The following is an 18,536-nucleotide window of genomic DNA, read 5'->3' as shown; positions in this document are numbered from 1 at the left end:
CGAGTTGGATTTTTTCCAGGACTTGAACATGGAGAGTAAGTCATGTGGTTTTAGGAAATTCCATTAATGCTTTCAAAGCAGAGACTGGGAGGATGTACTCTGATTATTAGTAAATTCCAAGGGTTGGTTAGCCAATTCCTCCTAGCCCTCTGTGGGCTGGTTTCCACTGCCTAAACCAACTGGAGATTTGAGGTTCTGGTCATACAAATCTGGCCTTTTGAGTGGAGGAGTTCTTACAGGGGTGTTCCAGTGTCTTGTTTGCTGATTGAGAAGAAAGCAGCAGCAAGGTTTCTGAGAGGATGGAGAGGCGCAATCTGCTTTAATGAGGAAGTGACTGGAGAATGAGACCAGTTAAGTTAAATTCCAGGCACGTTTCCAGTGCATTTCCCCATTATACATCAAACTAACATATCTCACAGATGGAAAGTGACAGGAAATTCCATGCCAGGAAAGGATCACGGTTGTATTTTGCAAAAGCCAGGGGGGCCTTGGTCTCCTGATTTATCATCACCAGGAGAAGCATAAAGCTTCGGCAAAGGCTACAGCACAGGCCTGGAATCAGAAGGACCTGGGTTCTAATCCTGCCTCCGCCACTCGTCTTCTGTATGTGACCGCAGGGAAGTCACTTTACGTCTCTGTGCCTCAGTTCCCTCATCTGTAAAATGGGGATTCATTTGTTCATTCAATCGCATTTCTTGAGTGCTTACTGTGTGCACTAAGCACTTGGAAAGTAAAATTCGGCAACAGAATGATCCCTACCCAATGGGCTCAAAGTCTAGAACGGGGGAGACAGATAAAACAAAACAAAGCAAGTGGACAGGCATCTGAGCCCCCTGCAGAACGGGGACTGGGTCCAACCTCATTAGCTTGTATTTACCCCAGCGCTTAGAACAGTTTCTGGCACATAGTCGGCACTTAGTAAATACTATTATTATTATTATTATTATCATTAATAAAGACTGCAACCATTCCACCTGTATGTTCTGAGGCAATCCAGTGGCAGAAAGATTCTAAATATGGGGAGGAGCTTTTATAAGTATACTGTATACACTGGATTTAAGGCAAAGTATTTTTCTGTCCTGAGTATGTTAGAAATTGCTCATCAAAGCCTCCTTTTAAAAACTTTTTTTTTACCTTGATGCTGGTACTTAGGAGGAGAAAGAACTTCATTACCAACTGCGGAGTCAGCTGTTTTCTGGAAGCGGAAAAAACATAATTCTATTACATAGCCCATTCTAGCACCTCTCCCAAATTAAAAGCTCTTTTCCCAAATAAAAGAGGAGCAGCACGGCCTTGTGGATAGAGCACGGGCCCGGGAATCAGAGGAACTGGATTCTACTCCCGGCTCTGCCACTCGTCTGCTGTGTGTCCAAGGGGCAAGTCACGGAGCTTCTCTGGGCTGCAGTTCCCTCCACTGTACTGTGGTACAGTGGAGTGACTGTGTCCAATCTGATTCACTTGTCTCTACAGCAGGGCTTAGAACAGAACATAATAAATATAATTATATTTATTTATATTGATGCCTCTTTACTTTTGATATGTATGTATCTATAATGTTATTTTACTTATTTTGATGTCTCTTTACTTGTTTTGATGTCTGTCTTCCCCCTTCTAGTCTGTAAGTCCTGTGTGGGCAAGGATTGTCTCTCTCTATTGCTGAATTGTACTTTCCTAGCACTTAGTACAGTGCGCCGCACACAGTAAGCGCTCAATAAATATGATTGAATGAATGAATGAACGGTGCTTGTCACAGCTAAGCACTTAATAAATACCACAGTTAATAAAGCAGGAAAGGAGAAGCTGCTCCTTGATGTGAAAAGCTGGGTCTTTGCTCTTCTGAAGAAACTTAGATTCCTAAGTGGGGGGACCCCATATTAAATGGACACCAACAACCCCAAATAAGCCTGTTAACCTATCTGCTGAGAGAGAGAAGCAGCGTGAGCTAAAGGAAAGAGCATGGTGCTGGGAGGTAGAGGGCCTGAGTTCTAATCCCAGCTCCGCTACTTATCTGCTGTGTTACCCCGGGCAAGTTACTTAACTTCTCTGTCCCTTAGTTCCTTCATCTGTAGATTCATTATCCATCCTCCCTCCTACTTAGACTGTGAGCTCCACACGGCACAGAGACTCTGTCCAACCCGATTAACTTTCATTCATTCAATCGTATTTATGGAGTGCTTACTGTGTGCAGAGCACTGTACTGAGCGCTTGGGAGAGTGCACTACAACAATACACAGACACATTCCCTGCTGTATCTATCCCACCACTTAGTCTGGTGCTTGGTGCATAGTGAGTGCTTAACAATACCAAAATTATCATTCAAGCAGGCCAAAAAAACGATGAGTTCAAGAACAAAAGATTTTGAGAAATAAATAAAATGTCAGATCAGACAAAGGATCAGAGCGGGAGCTCAGAAGCAATCCATCCTGGCTCTGGCCACCGGCCAGAAGAGGGTCCTTAAGTCCCCTAAATGTTTAAAACGCTTCAAATCCCCACCTGAACATCAGATGACTGAGGTAAGTAAGGTGACGCGGCCTGGCAGTCGATCAAAGGAAAAAGTGCCAAGTTCCATCTAGGAGGGATATTACACTCTCTTTTCTCTTTTCTGCCTCTTAAAATCTCCACCGGCTTTGATGAGCGGCAAATAACGTACCTTGGAAGCCCGACTTTGAAATCCATCTCTTTGACAGGTCTGACTTGGCGAAATATTTAGCGATTCTCCTGGAACAGAAAGAAGGGCAGAGTGGGGTGAGAGGGAGACAGAGCTTAGAATGGTGCTTGGCATATAGTAAGTGCTTAACAAATACCATTATTATTAGTGGTATTTTTATTATTATTAACAAACATTAGAATTCACCTCATGATTTCACAAACAAGTCACCTGGGAATTGTGTTCAAGGAGCCATGTGGACTAGGGGGTAGAGTTGCCCCTTTACACTTCCTCCTTGCGCTTTCCACCTTCTGCATCCCTTCCCTAGTGGGAAGCAGTGTGGCCTAGTCTGGGAGCTAGAAGGACCCGGGTTCTACTCCCAGTTTAGCCACTTGTCCTCTGTGTCACCCTGGGTGAGTCACTTCACTTCTCCGACCTTCTGTTTCCTCATCAATTTCAATCTTAAAATGAGGGTGAAGACTCTGAGCCCCAGGTGGGAGGGGGACTGTGTCCAACCTGATTAGCTTATATCTTCCTCAGCGCTTAGAGCAGCGCTTGACACATAATAAGAGATTATCAAATACTATTATTGTTACTATTCTTTCCTGTCCGTATGTCGTGTCTTAAAACGAGGCGGGCCCAGTTGGGCCTAGCCTCTGGGGAGGACTAGAAATGCGACCAGCTCCCGTTCTACACTAGAAGCTTTTTATGGGAAGGGACCCGTTTCCTGATAATTCCCTCGTACCATCCTCTTCCAAGCCCTCAGTCCAGCGCTCTGCACATAGTACACACTTGATAGGTACCACTGATCACCTGATTGATGGCCAACGCTTCCTGGCCGGCTGGATCTACCGGCTAGAAACCAAGGGAAGAAACAGGGTTTCGAAGAAAGAAAGCTTTGGCGGCGCCGACACGTGAGACCTTGTAGAACGGCCTGTGGAGGGGTTTAATTTGGACGCAGTTCCCACCGGGAGGGATGGTTCAGAAGTCTACTGAAGCGATGAGACGCCCCCGGCTCTAGTTTTGCATGGGAATATCAGGACCTCATCCACCTCCACATCAAATAGAAACTCGTTAGCACTGACTTTGAGGCACTCGATCAGCTCTCCCCATACCTTCTTACCTCGCTGATTTCCTACTACAACCCAGCCTTCTCGCTTCATTTCTCTTCCGCCAACCTAGTCACTGTCCCTCAATCTCGTCCATCTCGCCATCGACTCCTCGCCCACGTTCTCCCGCTGGCCTGGAATTCCCTCCCCCACAGTCACCTTCCCCACCTTAGAAACCCTCCTAAAATCACCTCTCCTCCAAGGGGCCTTCCCTGACTAAGCTATTTTCCCTAATAATAATAACAATAATGATGATGGTATTTGTTAAGCACGTACTAGGTGTCAAGTACTGTTCTAAACACTGGGGTAGATGCGAGATAATCAGGCTGGACACAGTCCCTGTCCCAGATGGGGCTCACCTTTTTCATCCCCACTTTACAGAGAAGGGAACTGAGGCTCAGAGGAGTGAAATGACTTGCCAAGGTCGCACAGCAGACGGGTGGAGGATCGGGATTCGAACTCAGGTCCTTCTGACTCCCAGGCCCAGGCTCTATCCATTAGGCCATGCTGTTTCCCTATCCGTCCTCCCCTCTGTGTCGCCTATGGGCTCGGCTGGATACCCCTTAAGGACTTTGATACCCCTTCCCACAGTACTTATATCCCTATCCTTATACTTCCCCTCTCTCTAATTTATTTTAATGTCCGTCTCCCTCTGTAGACTTTAAATTTTCTTTGTCTACAAACTCTACGGCACTGTGCTTTCCCAACCTGCACACAGTAATCACTGGCATTTATCGAGCGCTTACTGTGTGCGGACCACTGTACTAGGCACCTGAGAGAGTAGGATCCAACGGCATCGACAGCCACAATTCATTCAATAGTATTTATTGAGCGCTTACTATGTGCAGAGCACCGTACTAAGCGCTTGGAATGTACAAATCGGCAACAGATAGAGACAGTCCCTGCCCAATGACGGGCTTACAGTCTAATCGATCCCTGCCCTCAACGGGCTTCCAGTCTGCAAGCGCTCAATAAATAACATCGACGGACTCGGACAACGGCCCCGAGCATATCGAAAAGACCCAACTTGCTTGAGAAGCAAATCCGATCCCTGAAATGGAGAGTGAGGTTCTGGGAATCAATCGATCAATTCAATCAACGGCATTTCTGGGCTTTGGAGTCGGAGGTCATGGGTTCGACTCCCAGCTCTGCCAACTTGTCAGCTGTGTGACCATGGGCAAGTCACTTCACTTCTCTGTGCCTCAGTTCCCTCATCTGTAAAATGGGGATTAACTGTGAGCCTCACATGGGACAACCTGATGACCCTGTACCTCCTCCAGCGCTTAGAACAGTGCTTTGCACATAGTAAGCGCTTAACAAATACCAACATTATTATTATTTCTTGAGCTCTTACTACGTGCAGAGCACAGTCCTAAGCGCTTGAGAGAGTACAACAGAATTAGCAGAGACATTCCCTGCCCACAACGAGCTTGCAGTCTAGAGGGAGTGACCGACAATAAGATGAATAAATAAGGACGGTGGGCATTACCTGGGTTGGTGAGGCAGTCGATGGCTCGCTGATGGCCCATGTCCTCCAGGACCTGCAGAAGGTCACCGACGGTCTTGTTTTTCTGCGCCCAGGACCATAGTAATTCTCTCGTCCCGCTCCTCCCCTGTTGAACGTATTTTTCAAAATGTCGAACTTCCAGCCAGTTGCTTGACAGTCTCTCGGCTGCGAAAGTCACGACGGGAAAGGCCAAACGGGAAGGGGGAGGGAGGGTCAGTGTCCCTGGAATGCTATTACACCATCTTTCACACCAGAAAAAGCAATCACTCCACTTTTTCTTTTTCCTCTCTCAAATTTTGAGCGAAGGGAAACCTCATCTCAGGGTGAGAGCGGAGAAGTGTATTCCCCAGAGACTTCCAGTGTCTGTAGAAACACTTAAGTGGAAAACAGCTCGTCTGTCTTCTCTCGAGCTCGCTTCGGGCTGAGGACGTGTCTACCATCTCTGCTAGAGCGTACTCTCCCAAGGGCTCAGTACAGTGCTCTGCACAGACAAAGCACTCAATAAATACCACAGATTGAAGATTTGTGCCCCAAAGCCATACTCTTTTTTCGTAACCGTCTTTTAGCTGCCGATAGGGTACGGCAGTCTCAGTCGCACACAGCCGACACGGTGATGTGTGTGTCAGTCTGTCCTCAGGAGGCTGGGAGAGCAGGGGAACCGTTCGTTGGACCGAATTTCAGTTGTATTTACTGAACGCTTACCGTGTGCAGAGCACTGTACTGAGCGCTTGGGAGAGTACAATATAACAATAAACAGACACATTCCCTGCCCTCAGTGAGCTTACGGTCTAGAGGGGTTACTTCGGCCCTGCACACAGTAAGCGCTCAAAAGATACCATCGATTGATTGATTGGGTGACTACCCCACCCTGGGCGTCCGCACATAGTAAGCGCTCAATAAATACTATTGAATGAATGAATAAAAGACATCACATCCAGACAGAGCAAGGTCTACAACTCGAGTCCTGGAGTTTGTTGCTTTTATGATATTTGTGAAGTGCTTACTATGTGGCCAGCCCTGTTCTAAATGCTGGATTGAATACGATTAATCGGGATGCGAGAAGCAGCGTGGCCTAGTGGATGGAGCCCGGGCCTGGGAGTCAGAAGGATCTGGGTTCTAATCCGCTCATCTGCTGGGTGACCTTGAGCAAGTGACTTCACTTCTCTGGGCCTGAGTTACCTCATCTGGAAAATGGGGATTAAGGCTTTGAGCCCCACGTGGGACAGGGACTGTGTCTAACCTGATTAACTCGTATCTACCCCAACATTTTGAACAGTGCTTGGCACATAGTAAGTGCTTAACAAGTACCATAATTATCTATTATTATTATTGTTGTTGTTATTATCAGGTTGGGCACAGTCCCTGTTCTGAAGTGACTGGGTTATTATTGTCTGACCTGGCCTGCTCTCCTCCTGCCCTCATCATCATCATCATCAACAATGGTATTTATTGAGCACCTCCTGTGTGCAGAGCACTGTACTGTGCACCCTGGGATAATGCAACAGAGCGGGTGGACACTTTTTTGCTTCGTTTTTCACATTACTTAAGCACTTACTATGTGTCCAACACTGTTCTAAGAGCTGGGGAAGGTACAAGTGAATTAGGTCAGGCACAGTCCCTGTCCCGCACGGGGCTCCCACTCTAATCAGGAGGAAGAGTTGGTATGGAATTTCCATTTTACAGTGGAGGGAACTGAGGCCCAGAGAAGTGAATTGACTTGCCCAAGGTCACAGAGCAAGCGATTGGCAGAGTCGGGATTAGAACCGAGGTCCTCTGAATCCCAGGCCCTTCCCATCCTTCCCAGCTGGGCGAATTTAGCTGGGGCTTTAGGGAATTTCCTGGAGAGGATGAGTCTTTGTTTCCATCTTCGGCCAACTCCGTGAGGCATTCCTCCCCAGCGTCATTCCAAACTCTCAGGATTTTCCAAGAGTGGGAGGAGGAATTAAGGCCTTTAAGAAGCCTGCTTGGATGGGAAGACTTACTCTCGAGGAGGACAGAGAGGGGAGGGGTCTGAGAGCTTCCGAACGAGACCGGGGATTTTAGGGGAATTTTAGGAACCAGACTTCGTCATTTGTTTTACTACAAATCCGAGGGCCGCTGTTTGGTTTTCATTCCGAGGGTGGTTTTAGAGGTGCTCTGTGGCCGTTCCTTTTACCAGCCGCTCAGTCAAATGTATTTATTGAGCACTTTCTGCATAGGGAGCACTGTATCAAATGTATTTATTGAGCACTTCTGCATGGGGAGCACTGTACGTAAAGCGTGGGAGTCAGAAGGACCTGGGTTCTAATCCCAGCTCCGCCACTTGCCTGCTGGGTGACCATGGGCAAATTACTCCATTTCTCTGTGCCTCAGTTCCCTCATCTGTAAAATGGGGATTAAGACCGTGAGCCTTACGTGGGACAGGGACGATGTCCAACCCGACTACCTTGTATCTACCCCAGCACTTACAACAGTGCCTAGTACATAGTAAATGTTTAACAGCGTGACGTGATTGGAAGAGCCCCGGGCCACAAAGCTGGCGGTCCCGGGTTCAGGTCCCGGCTCTGACATCTGTTCCCTGCGTGGCCTTGGGCAAGTCACTTAACCTCCCCATGCCTCGATTTCCCCTGCTGTAAATTGGGGGTGATAATACCTGAACCCTACCTCGCAGGGGTGTTGTGAGGATGAATAAAGGAATAAATACGGAACACTTCACGAATCTGTGTGCCGTCCTCACGCCTGGGCCGTGCTGATCTGCTGCTGCTGATCAGTTTAGGTTTAGTGGCAAGAGCCCGGGTTTAGGAGTCGGAGGTCGTGGGTTCTAATCCCGGCTCCGCCACTTGTCAGCTGTGTGTCTTTGGGCAAGTCACTTCACTTCTCTGTGCCTCAGTTACCTCATCTGGAAAATGGGGATTAAGACTGTGAGTCCCACTTGGGACAACCTGTATCTAGCCCAGAGCTTAGAACAGTGCTCGGCACATAGTGAGCGCTTAACAAATACCAACATTATCATTCTTATTATTATCTTCTCTGGAACGTTCCAATTTTAGTGTACGTGCCGCCGAAACAAGGGCCCAGCAGGCTGGTGGACATTTTTGGCTCCTCTGGAGGGGATCTGTGGGCCGACTTGAGCCTGGACTTCTAGCCCAGATTCGACTAAATCAGCAAGTGTGACACCTCATCCTTCTAAAGTTAAAGGGAGGGAGCCGAGGGTCACGTGTGGAGCGTCATTTAAATGGAAAGTTCAAAGCCACCTCGGGGTCATCCCCTAAATAATAATAACAATAGTGGTACTTTTTAAGTGCTTACTAGATGCCAGGGACTATACTAAGCCCTTGGGGTGCATACAAGCAAATCGGGTTGGACACAGACCCTGTCCCACATGGGGCTCACAGTCTTCATCCCCATTTAACAGATGAGGGAACTGAGGCCCAGAGAAGTAAAGAAGCTTGCCCACGGCCACACAGCAGACAAGCGATGGTGTCAGGATTAGAACCCAGGTCCTATGATTACCAGGCCCGTGCTCTATCCCTTATGCCATGCGGCTTCCCACTGTGCCATCCTTAAGCAGCGTGGCTCAGTGGAAAGAGCCCGGCCTTGGGAGTCAGAGGTCTTGGGTTCGAATCCCGGCTCTGCCATTTGTCAGCTGTGGGACTGTGGGCAAGTCACTTCACTTCTCGGTGCCTCAGTTACCTCCCCTGTAAAATGGGGATTAAGACTGTGAGCCTCACATGGGACAACCCGATTACCCTGTATGTCCCCCAGCGCTTAGAACAGTGCTCTGCACATAGTAAGCCCTTAACAAATACCAACATCATTATTATTATTATTATTATTAACTCCCAACCCCACGTATTTCAGCTGGGGAGGGAGAAATTTAATCAGTCACTGACTGTCCACTCCGGTCCAGTGACAGAACTGGCATTAAAATGGGGGGGAGGGTCTATCATCATTATTATTATTATCTATTTAGGCATAATCTTTTTTATATCAACATCTGTCTCCCCCTCTAGACTGTAAGGTCCTTGTGGGCAGGGAATATGTCGATCAACTCTGTTGTACTCTCCCAAGAGCTTAGCACAGTGCTCTGCACACAGCATGCACTCAATAAATACCACCGACTGATTATTCCTGGATAATAAGCAGATCCTGATTATTTCTTTAAATCACTCAACACCCTAAGGATATTCAGAAGGTGAAAAGAAGCTCTCGCTCACTTAGCATGCCTATCTTTCCGGGTTAATGATAACCGCGGTATTTATTAAGCGTTTACTATGTGCCAGGGACCGTATTAAGCGATAATGCCCCGATCTACAGAGGCTTAACGACTGGGGATTTACGCTTCTCACATCCCAGTGCCGCAAATGCAAATAATCTCCTAGCCGGGTTTTGCAGTGATGCAACAGCATCCTATTTGTGTTTTCATATTTGCATACAGCTCCATTCCACACTCCCTCAGAGTGCGGAAAAATGAACTAAAAAATGGAAAGGCCGGCACTGGGCCTAGAGGTGCTCTCCTCTCCCCCTTGTTTTTCCTATGAGTTTCTCAAAGAAATGAAATATTTGAAAAATAAAATTGTACTTTTACCATGAGAAGAGTCAAGCAATTCAAAATTATGTCCTCTTTAATAACCATCGGCAAGCTGCGTAGTTCGTAAAACCGATCAAAAATCATCTAATATAGAAATAATAATAATCATAATGGTATTTGTTAAGCGTTTACTGTGGGCCAGACACTGTATTAGGCGCCGGGGTGGAAACAAGCAAATCGGGTTGGACACAGTCCCTGTCCAACGTGGGGCTCACAGTCTCGATCCCCATTTGACAGATGAGGTTACTGAGGCAAGGAGAAGAGAAGTGACTTACCCAAGGTCACCAATATTATTATTATTAGTCCAGTGCTCTGCACACGGTAAGGCTTCAATAAACACCTCCCGCACCAGCATTTCTTCATTGATCCAATCGTATTTATTGAGCGCTGATTGTGTTCAGAGCCCTGTACTAAGCGCTTGGACAATCGGCAATCCATTCCTTCATTCGTCCAATCGTATGTACTGAGCGCTGTGGGCAGAGCCCTGTACTAAGCGCTTGGGCTATACAATTCGGCAATCCATTCCTTCATTCACCCAATCGTATTTATGGAGCGCTTACTGTGTGCAGAGCACTGTACTAAGCGCTTGGACAGTACAATTCAGCAATCCATTCCTTCCTTCATTCAATCGTATTTATTGAGCGCTTTCTGTGTGCAGAGCCCTGTAGTAAGCGTTTGGAAAGGCCAATTCAGCAATCAATTCATTCAATCGTATTTATTGAGCGCTTACTGTGTGGAGAGCACTGTACTAAGCGCTTGGAAAGTCCAATTCAGCAATCCATTCCTTCATTCATTCAATCGTATTTATTGAGCGCTTACTGTGGTGCAGAGCACTGTACTAAGCGCTTGGACAGTCCAGTTCACCAGTCCACTCCTTCGTGGATCCGATCGTATTTAGTGAGCGCTTATTGTGTGCAGAGCACTGTACTAAGCGCCTGGACAGTCCAATTGAGCAACCCATTCATTCACTCCATCGTATTTATTGAGCGCTTACTGTGTGCAGAGCACTGTACTAAGCGCTTGGACAGTCCAGTTCAGCAATCCATTCCTTCGTGGATCCGATCGTATTTAGTGAGCGAGCGCTTAGTGTGTGCAGAGCACTGTACTAAGCGCCTGGACAGTCCAATTGAGCAAACCATTCCTTCGTGGATCCGATCGTATTTAGTGAGCGCTTAGTGAGTGCAGAGCACTGTACTGAGCGCTTGGACAGTCCAATCCAGCGACCCATTCATTCACTCAATCGTCTTTATTGAGCGCTTACTGTGTGCCGAGCTCTGTACTGAGCGCTCTGGACAGTCCAGTAGGGAGAGAGGATGAGACTCACCGAGGTCCCTCCACCCGAGGGGGCCGTGGGCGCCGTCCAGCAGGGCGCAGAGGCGTCCCAACAGTAGCGGGGGCAGGTCGAGCAGGGCGGTGCCCGCCGGGACGGGGCCCGAGGACCCCATGGCCGCAGGGACCCCTCAGGGGGCGTCCAAAACGGGCCAATCCAGGGCCAGGCGTGTGACCTGCCAGGGGACCACGCTGCCTGCATCCGCTCTGAAATCCATCGGTGGGTTTTGCGGGAGCAGCCCGGGCTTGGGAGTCAGGGGTCGTGCGTTCTAATCCCGCCCCCTGTCCAAGCAGGAGCCGGGGAGGGCAGGTCCAGCCGGGGGGCGGTTACGACACCGCGGAAACTCCGGGCTGGAGGCCGGAGGGGGCGGGGGCTGGGGGCGGCTCCATCCATCCATCCATCCCTCCCTCCCTCCCTCTCTCTCCCTCCATCCTCCTTCCCTCCATTCTCCCCTCCATCCTCCCCTCAACCTCCCCTCCATCCTCCCCTCCATCCTCCCCTCAACCTCCCCTCAACCTCCCCTCCATCCTCCCCTCCATCTTCCCCTCAACCTCCCCTCAACCTCCCCTCCATCCTCCCCTCAACCTCCCCTCCATCCTCCCCTCCACCTCCCCTCCACCTCCCCTCCACCTCCCCTCCACCTCCCCTCCACCTCCCCTCCATCCTGCCCTCAACCTCCCCTCCATCCTCCCCTCCAACCTCCCCTCCACCTCCCCTCCACCTCCCCTCCATCCTCCCCTCAACCTTCCCTCCATCCTCCCCTCCCTCCCTCGTCCCAAGGGAGCCAGTCCCCTGCCCCCGATCCGACCCCCGGGGGGACAGGGGTCTCCACTTTCCTCTCCCCTGTCCGACTCTTCGGCACCCCCCGGGGAGGGTCCTCGACGAGGACCTCATTCCCTTGAAATGGGATGCTGCAAAAGGGCGCTAATAATTAATCATAATCACCATGCTATGTGTTAATTAACGATGGCATTCGTTAAGCGCTTACTAGGTGCCCAGCACTGTTCTAAGCGCTGGGGGAGATTCAAGGTGATCGGGTGGTCCCACGTAGGGCTCACAGTCCTCATCCTCGTTTTACAGAGGAGGTGTTAGTTCATTAATGTTGGCATTGGTTAAGCACTTACTATGTGCCCAGCACTGTTCTAAGCGCTGGGGGAGATACAAGGTGATCAGGTGGTCCCACGTAGGGCTCACAGTCCTCATCCTCGTTTTACAGAGGAGGTCACTGAGGCCCAGAGAAGGGATTAGAACCCATGACCTCTGACTCCCAAGCCCGGGCTCTTTCCACTAAGCCATGCTGCTCCTCTGAAAGCATTCATCCCTTGAAATGGGATGCTGGAGAAGGCTGCCAATAATTAATCATAATCACCATGCTATGTGTTAGTTCATTAATGATGGCATTCGTTAAGCGCTTACTAGGTGCCCAGCACTGTTCTAAGCGCTGGGGGAGATTCAAGGTGATCGGGTGGTCCCACGTAGGGCTCACAGTCTTCATCCTCATTTTACAGAGGAGGTCACTGAGGCACAGAGAAGTGAAATGACTTGCCCAAAGTCACACAGCTGATGAGCGACGGAGCCGGGATTTGAACCCATGACCTCTGACTCCCCAGCCCGTGCTCTTTCCACTGAACCACACCGCTTCCGTATTTGTTAGGCGCTACTGTGTGCCGAGCCCGGTTCTAAGCGCTGGGGTAGATACGAGGTGACCAGATTGCCCCACGTCAGGCTCACAGTCTCAACCCCATTTTACAGAGGAAGGAACTGAGGCGCAAAGAAGTTGAGTGACTTGCCCCGAGTCACACAGCAGACAAGGGGCGAAACCGGGATTAGAACCCACGACCTCTGACTCCCAAACCCGGGCTCTTGCCACGAGGCTGCTCCTGAAAAACCAACAAGTGGATTTCAGAGCAGATGAAGCCAACGTGGTCGTTGGCAGGCCACAAGCCTCGACTTAGATTAGCATATTTTGGACACATAGGGAGGACGAATTCTCTGGAGAATAATAATCACGGGATTCGATAAGCACTTACTCTGTGCTAAGCACTGTTCTATGCACTGGAGACGCTAATGCTAGAAAAAGCCCAGGGAAAACGAGGAAGAGGCAGACTGGAGGTCAGAAGGATAGAGACCATAACAGCGATAAAGAAAGGAACGTTACAAAGGTTGCGGATCACGGCGGAGGACAGGACGTTCTGGGGAAAGTGTTTCCGTGGAATCGCTATGAAGCGCAAATGACTCGGCGATTAATAAGGATAATAATTGCTCTGGTTCTTTCTGCTAGGAAACGATTGAACTCTACAGACTCTCTCCAAAAGGTACATTTTGTTCCCAAACTCAGTCAAGGTTTTAGTCTATGTATACCGGTATATTTCAAGTTTATATACTAATAATAACTGTGGTATTTCTTAAGCGCTTCTTAGGTGCCAGGCGCCGTACTGAGCACTGGGGTGGCTACGAGCAAATCAAGTTGGTATTTTAATCCCTCTCCCCCAAGTGACTCACAATTTCAACCCCCATTTTACAGATGGGGGAACTGAGGCACAGAGAAGTGAAATGACTTGTCCAAGGCCACACAGCAGACAAGGGGCAGATCTTAAAACCCAGGCCCGTGCTCTAGTGTGGCTCAGTGGAAAAGAGCCTGGGCTTCGGAGTCAGAGGTCATGGGTTCGACTCCCGGCTCTGCCACTTGTCAGCTGTGTGACTGTGGGCAAGTCACTTCACTTCTCTGTGCCTCGGTTACCTCATCTGAAAAACGGGGATTAACTCTGAGTCTCACATGGGACAACCTGATGACCCTGTATCTACTCCAGCACTTAGAACAGTGCTCTGCACATAGTAAGCGCTTAACAAATACCAACAATAATTATACCATGCTGCTTCTACCCTATCCAAGAAATCATTTTGGTCTTATCGGTACATGCCCTGATTTCTCAAATGAAAATTTTCCCAAATATATGATTGGCCAAAATATTATCCTACAGTTGGATGGTAGCCTACCATGCCTCACTCTAGAATTAAAGCCGGTTTTCTTCTGGGTCAGATAAACAATAGATTGCTCAGTGAGGGAGAAACTGACTTCAGAGAAGACTAAAATAAAAAACAACAGTTTAAAAAAGGAGAGTTAGATCGATTCTTATAGTGTGAAAAACTTAGGTTCCCAAAATTCATAAAAGGCTCCTCAACATCATTGTAGCTGTGAGCCCGTCATGGGACAGGGATTGTCTCTATCCGTTGCTGAATTGTACATTCCAAGCGCTTAGTACAGTGCTCTGCACATAGTAAGCACTCAGTAAATACTATCGAATATTTTTTGAAATGCTGAAAGAAATGAGAGGCTTCCAAACAGAAGCTACTAGAGGCCACTCACTGGACTAAGCGCTGGGGTAGATTCAGGCAAATCGGGTTGGACATCGTCCCACTTGGGGTTCACGGTCTCAATCCCCATTTTCCAGGTGGGGTAACTGAGGCACAGAGAAGTAACGCGGCTTGTCCAAGGTCGCTCAGCAGGCGAGCGGCGGAGCCGGAATTAGAACCCGTGACCTTCTGACTCCCAGCCCCGTGTCCTACCCGCTCCGCCACGCTGCTTCTCCAACACGGTACTGAGCGTTTTAGTCCCTGAGGCTCACCTTCTAAAGGGGACCAAAAACAGGTATTTTATCTCCATTCTACAAAGGAGGGAACGTGTGAAATGAGGGAAATGAAATGAGGGTATTTTATCTCCATTCTACAGATGAGGGAACAGAGAAGTGAAGAGATTGCCTAAGGTCACCTTCTCAAGCAATTCCCGTATCTCCGGGCTTTAGTTACTGAAAGTCTGTGTCTAGGAGGAAGAAGTTGGTTTTTCAAGTAAATGGGGCCGCTTTGCAGCAATTGCACTGTTCAAGTGCTTAGTACAGTGCTCCGCACGTAGTAAGCGCTCAATAAATACTGTTGAATGAATGAATGGATGCCACCACCCTTGCGCGTGCCCCCGTTTTTTTCTCCTGAAGCTTTGAGGAATAGCTGGCCCCTGGGGTGGCAGGGCTGGGGTTCGCTGTGGCCTCCGGCCACCCTCGCTCAGGACTGCATTGCCCGAAACCCAGGAGGGTGGGGCAGAGAGTGGGGCAACGTGTGGGAGCGAGAAAGAACCCCAAGAAAAGCAGCTTGGCCCACAGGCCTGGGAGTCAGAGAACCTGGGTCCTAACCTCCGTTCAGCCTGTTTCGGTGCCTGGTGTTGTTACACTGTACTCTCTCAAGCGCTTAGCGCAGTGCTTTGCCCGCAGTAAGTACTTGATAAATACGATTGATTGAATTCATTCATTCATTCAACAGTATTTATTGAGCGCTTACTATGTGCAGAGCACTGTACTAAGCGCTTGGAATGTACAAAGAGAGACAGTCCCTGCCCTTTGACGGGCTTATAGTCTAATCGGGGGAGACGGACAGACAAGAACAATAGCAATAAATAGAATCAAGGGAATGAACATCTCATTAAAACAATAGCAAATAAATAGAATCAAGGTGCTGTACATCTCATTAACAAAATAAACAAAATAAAATTGAATGACTGAATGAACTTTGCACCCCTGTAAAATGGGGATTAGACACCTATTCTCCCTCCTAGACCCGTGTGGGACAAGGACTGTTATGCGAGCGATTTACGTTGCATCTACCCCAGCGTTTAGTACAATTCTCAGCACTTAAATATGACAGTTAGTATCATTACTCTCTGTCTCAGTTTCCTCATCTGAAACATGGCGACTAAATACCTGCTCTCCCTCCCCTTTAGACTGCGAGCTCTGTATGGGGCAGGGACCTTTGCCTCTGGTTGCATCTTATCTCCCTCAACACTCAGTACAGTGCTTGGCTTATATTAAGGGCATAAAAATTCCGTCTTGAAGTAGAAACGGCCACACTTGACTGTACCTCGGCCTGTCTTTGAGCAAGACGTGAGGTAACCGAGCCCGGATTTCAAAACAGCCCCATAAATACAGTGTTTGCCAAGAGTTTGTGCAACCGCGAGAGGTGTTTGCGGAGTACGAGGAAATGATCTGCTCAATCCGGTTCTGGGGCAATGAGTTGGGAGGTGCCAGCTCCTTTACTTTCTGTAACAAGGCCTCAAAGCATCTGCTAGGTCAGGGCTCTATAGATCCATCAATCGTATTTATTGAGCGCTTACTGTGTGCAGAGCACACAGTAGAGTACGATAGAACAGACACATTCCCTGCCCACCGTGAGCTAGACAGACAGTAATATAAATTACAGATAGGTACGCAATAAATACGTTAGATTGATTGATTAGTGGGGAAGCAGCGTGGTTCAGTGGAAAGAGCCTGGCTTCGGAGTCAGAGGTCATGAGTTCGACTCCCGGCTCTGCCACTTGTCAGCTGTGTGACTGTGGGCAACTCACTTCACTTCTCTGTGCCTCAGTTACCTCATCTGTAAAATGGGGATTAACTGTGAGCCTCTGGTGGGATGACCTGATTACCCTGTATCTCCCCCAGCGCTTAGAACAGTGCTCTGCTCATAGTAAGTGCTTAACAAATACCAACCTTATTATTAGTGCCGTGGGACTGGAAGGATGGACTGAGGGCGATTCAGGGTGACGCAGAAGGGAGTGGAAGAAAAAGAAATAAGGGCTTAGTCAAGGAAGGCCTCTTGGAGGAGATGGGCTTTCAATAGGGCTTTAAGGGAGGAGGGAGGACGTTCCGGGCCAGAGGAAAGACATGGGCGAGAGGTCGGGGCGGGATAGATGAGATCGAGTACGGTGGGAAGATTGGCATTAGAGGAGCGAAGGGTGTGGGTTGGGTTGTAGTTGGAGAGAATTGAGGTGAGATAGGAGGGGGCAAGAGGATTGAGGGCTTTAAAGCCGATGGTGAGGAGTTTCTGTTTGCCACGGAGGTGGATGGGCAACTACTGAAGGTTCTTGAGGAGTGGGGAAACATGAACTAAACGTTTGTGAGGGAAAACCATCTGGGCAGCAAAGTATGGACTGCGGCGGGGAGAGACAGGAGGCAGGGAGGTCAACCAGGAAGCCGGTGCTGTCATCAGTAATAATGTTGGCATTTGTAAAGCGCTTACTATGTGCAGAGCACTGTTCTAAGCATTGAGGGAGATACAGGGTAATCAAGTTGTCCCACGTGAGGCTCACGGTTAATCTCCATTTTACAGATGAGGGCACTGAGGCCTAGAGAAGTGAAGTGACTTGCCCACAGTCACACAGCTGACAAGTGGCCAGGCCGGGATTCGAACCCATGATCTCTGACTCCCAAGCCCGGGCTCTTTCCACTGCGCCACGCTGCTTCTCAAGCTGGGATCAATTCTTGGATTAACATGGTAACCGTTTGGATGGAGAGGAAAGGATGGAATTTAGCAATGTTCTGATTAACAAATACCATTAAAAAGGAAAGAAAAGAAACTTCGCATGGCTTAGTGGATAGAATCGGGGCCTGGGAGTCAAAAGGACCTGGGTTCTACTTACGGCTCTGTGCTCGTCTGCTGTGTGACCTTAGGCAAGTCACCTTACTTCTCTGGGCCTCAATTAACTCATCTGTAAAATGGGGATTCTTCATTCATTCATTCATTAGTATATATTGAGCGCTTACTATGTGCAGAGCACTGGACTAAGCGATTATGGCTGCGAGCCCAATGTGGGTCATGGGCTGTGGTCCACCCCAAGACTTTTAAAACAGTGCCTGGCACATAGTAAGCGCTTAACAAATCCCAACATCATTATGATTATTCATCATAATAATGATTATTAGCTGTGTGACTTTGGGCCAGTCACTTCACTTAGAGAAGCAGCGTGGCTCAGTCGAAAGAGCCTGGGCTTGGGAGTCAGAGGTCATGGGTTCGAATCCCAGCTCTGCCACTCGTCAGCTGTGGGACTGTGGGCAAGTCACTTCACTTCTCTGGGCCTCAGTTCCCTCATCTGCAAAATGGGGATTAAGACTGTGAGCCCCAAGTGGGACAATCTGATGACCCTGTATTTACCCCAGCGCTTAGAACAGTGCTCTGCACATAGTAAGCGCTTAACAAATACCAACATCATTATTATTATTATTCTCTGTGCCTCAGTGACCTCATCTGGAAAATGGGGATTAAGACTGTGAGCCCCAAGTGGGACAATCTGATGACCCTGTATTTACCCCAGTGCTTAGAACAGTGCTCTGCACATAGTAAGCGCTTAACAAATACCAACATCATTGTTATTATTATTCTCTGTGCCTCAGTGACCTCATCTGGAAAATGGGGATTAAGACTGTGAGCCCCAAGTGGGACAATCTGATGACCCTGTATTTACCCCAGCGCTTAGAACAGTGCTCTGCACATAGTAAGCGCTTAAACAAATACCAACATCATTGTTATTATTATTCTCTGTGCCTCAGTGACCT

The 18,536-nt window shown here is 48.6% G+C and overlaps 1 protein-coding gene across 4 annotated transcripts in view; it reads right to left on the bottom strand.

The window, feature by feature from the left end:
* The window catches only part of IRAK3 (interleukin 1 receptor associated kinase 3), a 29,014-nt gene extending 17,550 nt beyond the window's left edge, over positions 1–11,464 (bottom strand). For 2 of the 4 annotated variants that reach the window (XM_029079395.1, XM_029079394.1), the window contains exons 1-4: positions 11,158–11,464; positions 5,246–5,369; positions 2,651–2,718; positions 1,135–1,195 (exon numbers count right to left, since the gene is read on the bottom strand). In XM_029079395.1, coding sequence (XP_028935228.1) covers positions 1,135–1,195; positions 2,651–2,718; positions 5,246–5,369; positions 11,158–11,364 — 460 coding nt within the window. In that variant the 5' untranslated portion in view covers positions 11,365–11,464. Of the gene's footprint in view, positions 1–1,134; positions 1,196–2,650; positions 2,719–5,245; positions 5,429–9,830; positions 9,910–11,157 lie in introns of those variants that run through there. The other 2 variants (XM_001510809.4, XM_029079396.1) reach the window with 2 other exon arrangements.
* Between the last annotated feature and the right edge of the window lie 7,072 nt (positions 11,465–18,536).

Source organism: Ornithorhynchus anatinus, chromosome 14 (assembly GCF_004115215.2).
Source record: "Ornithorhynchus anatinus isolate Pmale09 chromosome 14, mOrnAna1.pri.v4, whole genome shotgun sequence".
NCBI lineage: Eukaryota > Metazoa > Chordata > Mammalia > Monotremata > Ornithorhynchidae > Ornithorhynchus > Ornithorhynchus anatinus.
The sequence above is the reverse complement of the archived record's forward strand: the minus strand, read 5'-3'. Positions and strand labels throughout refer to the sequence as shown.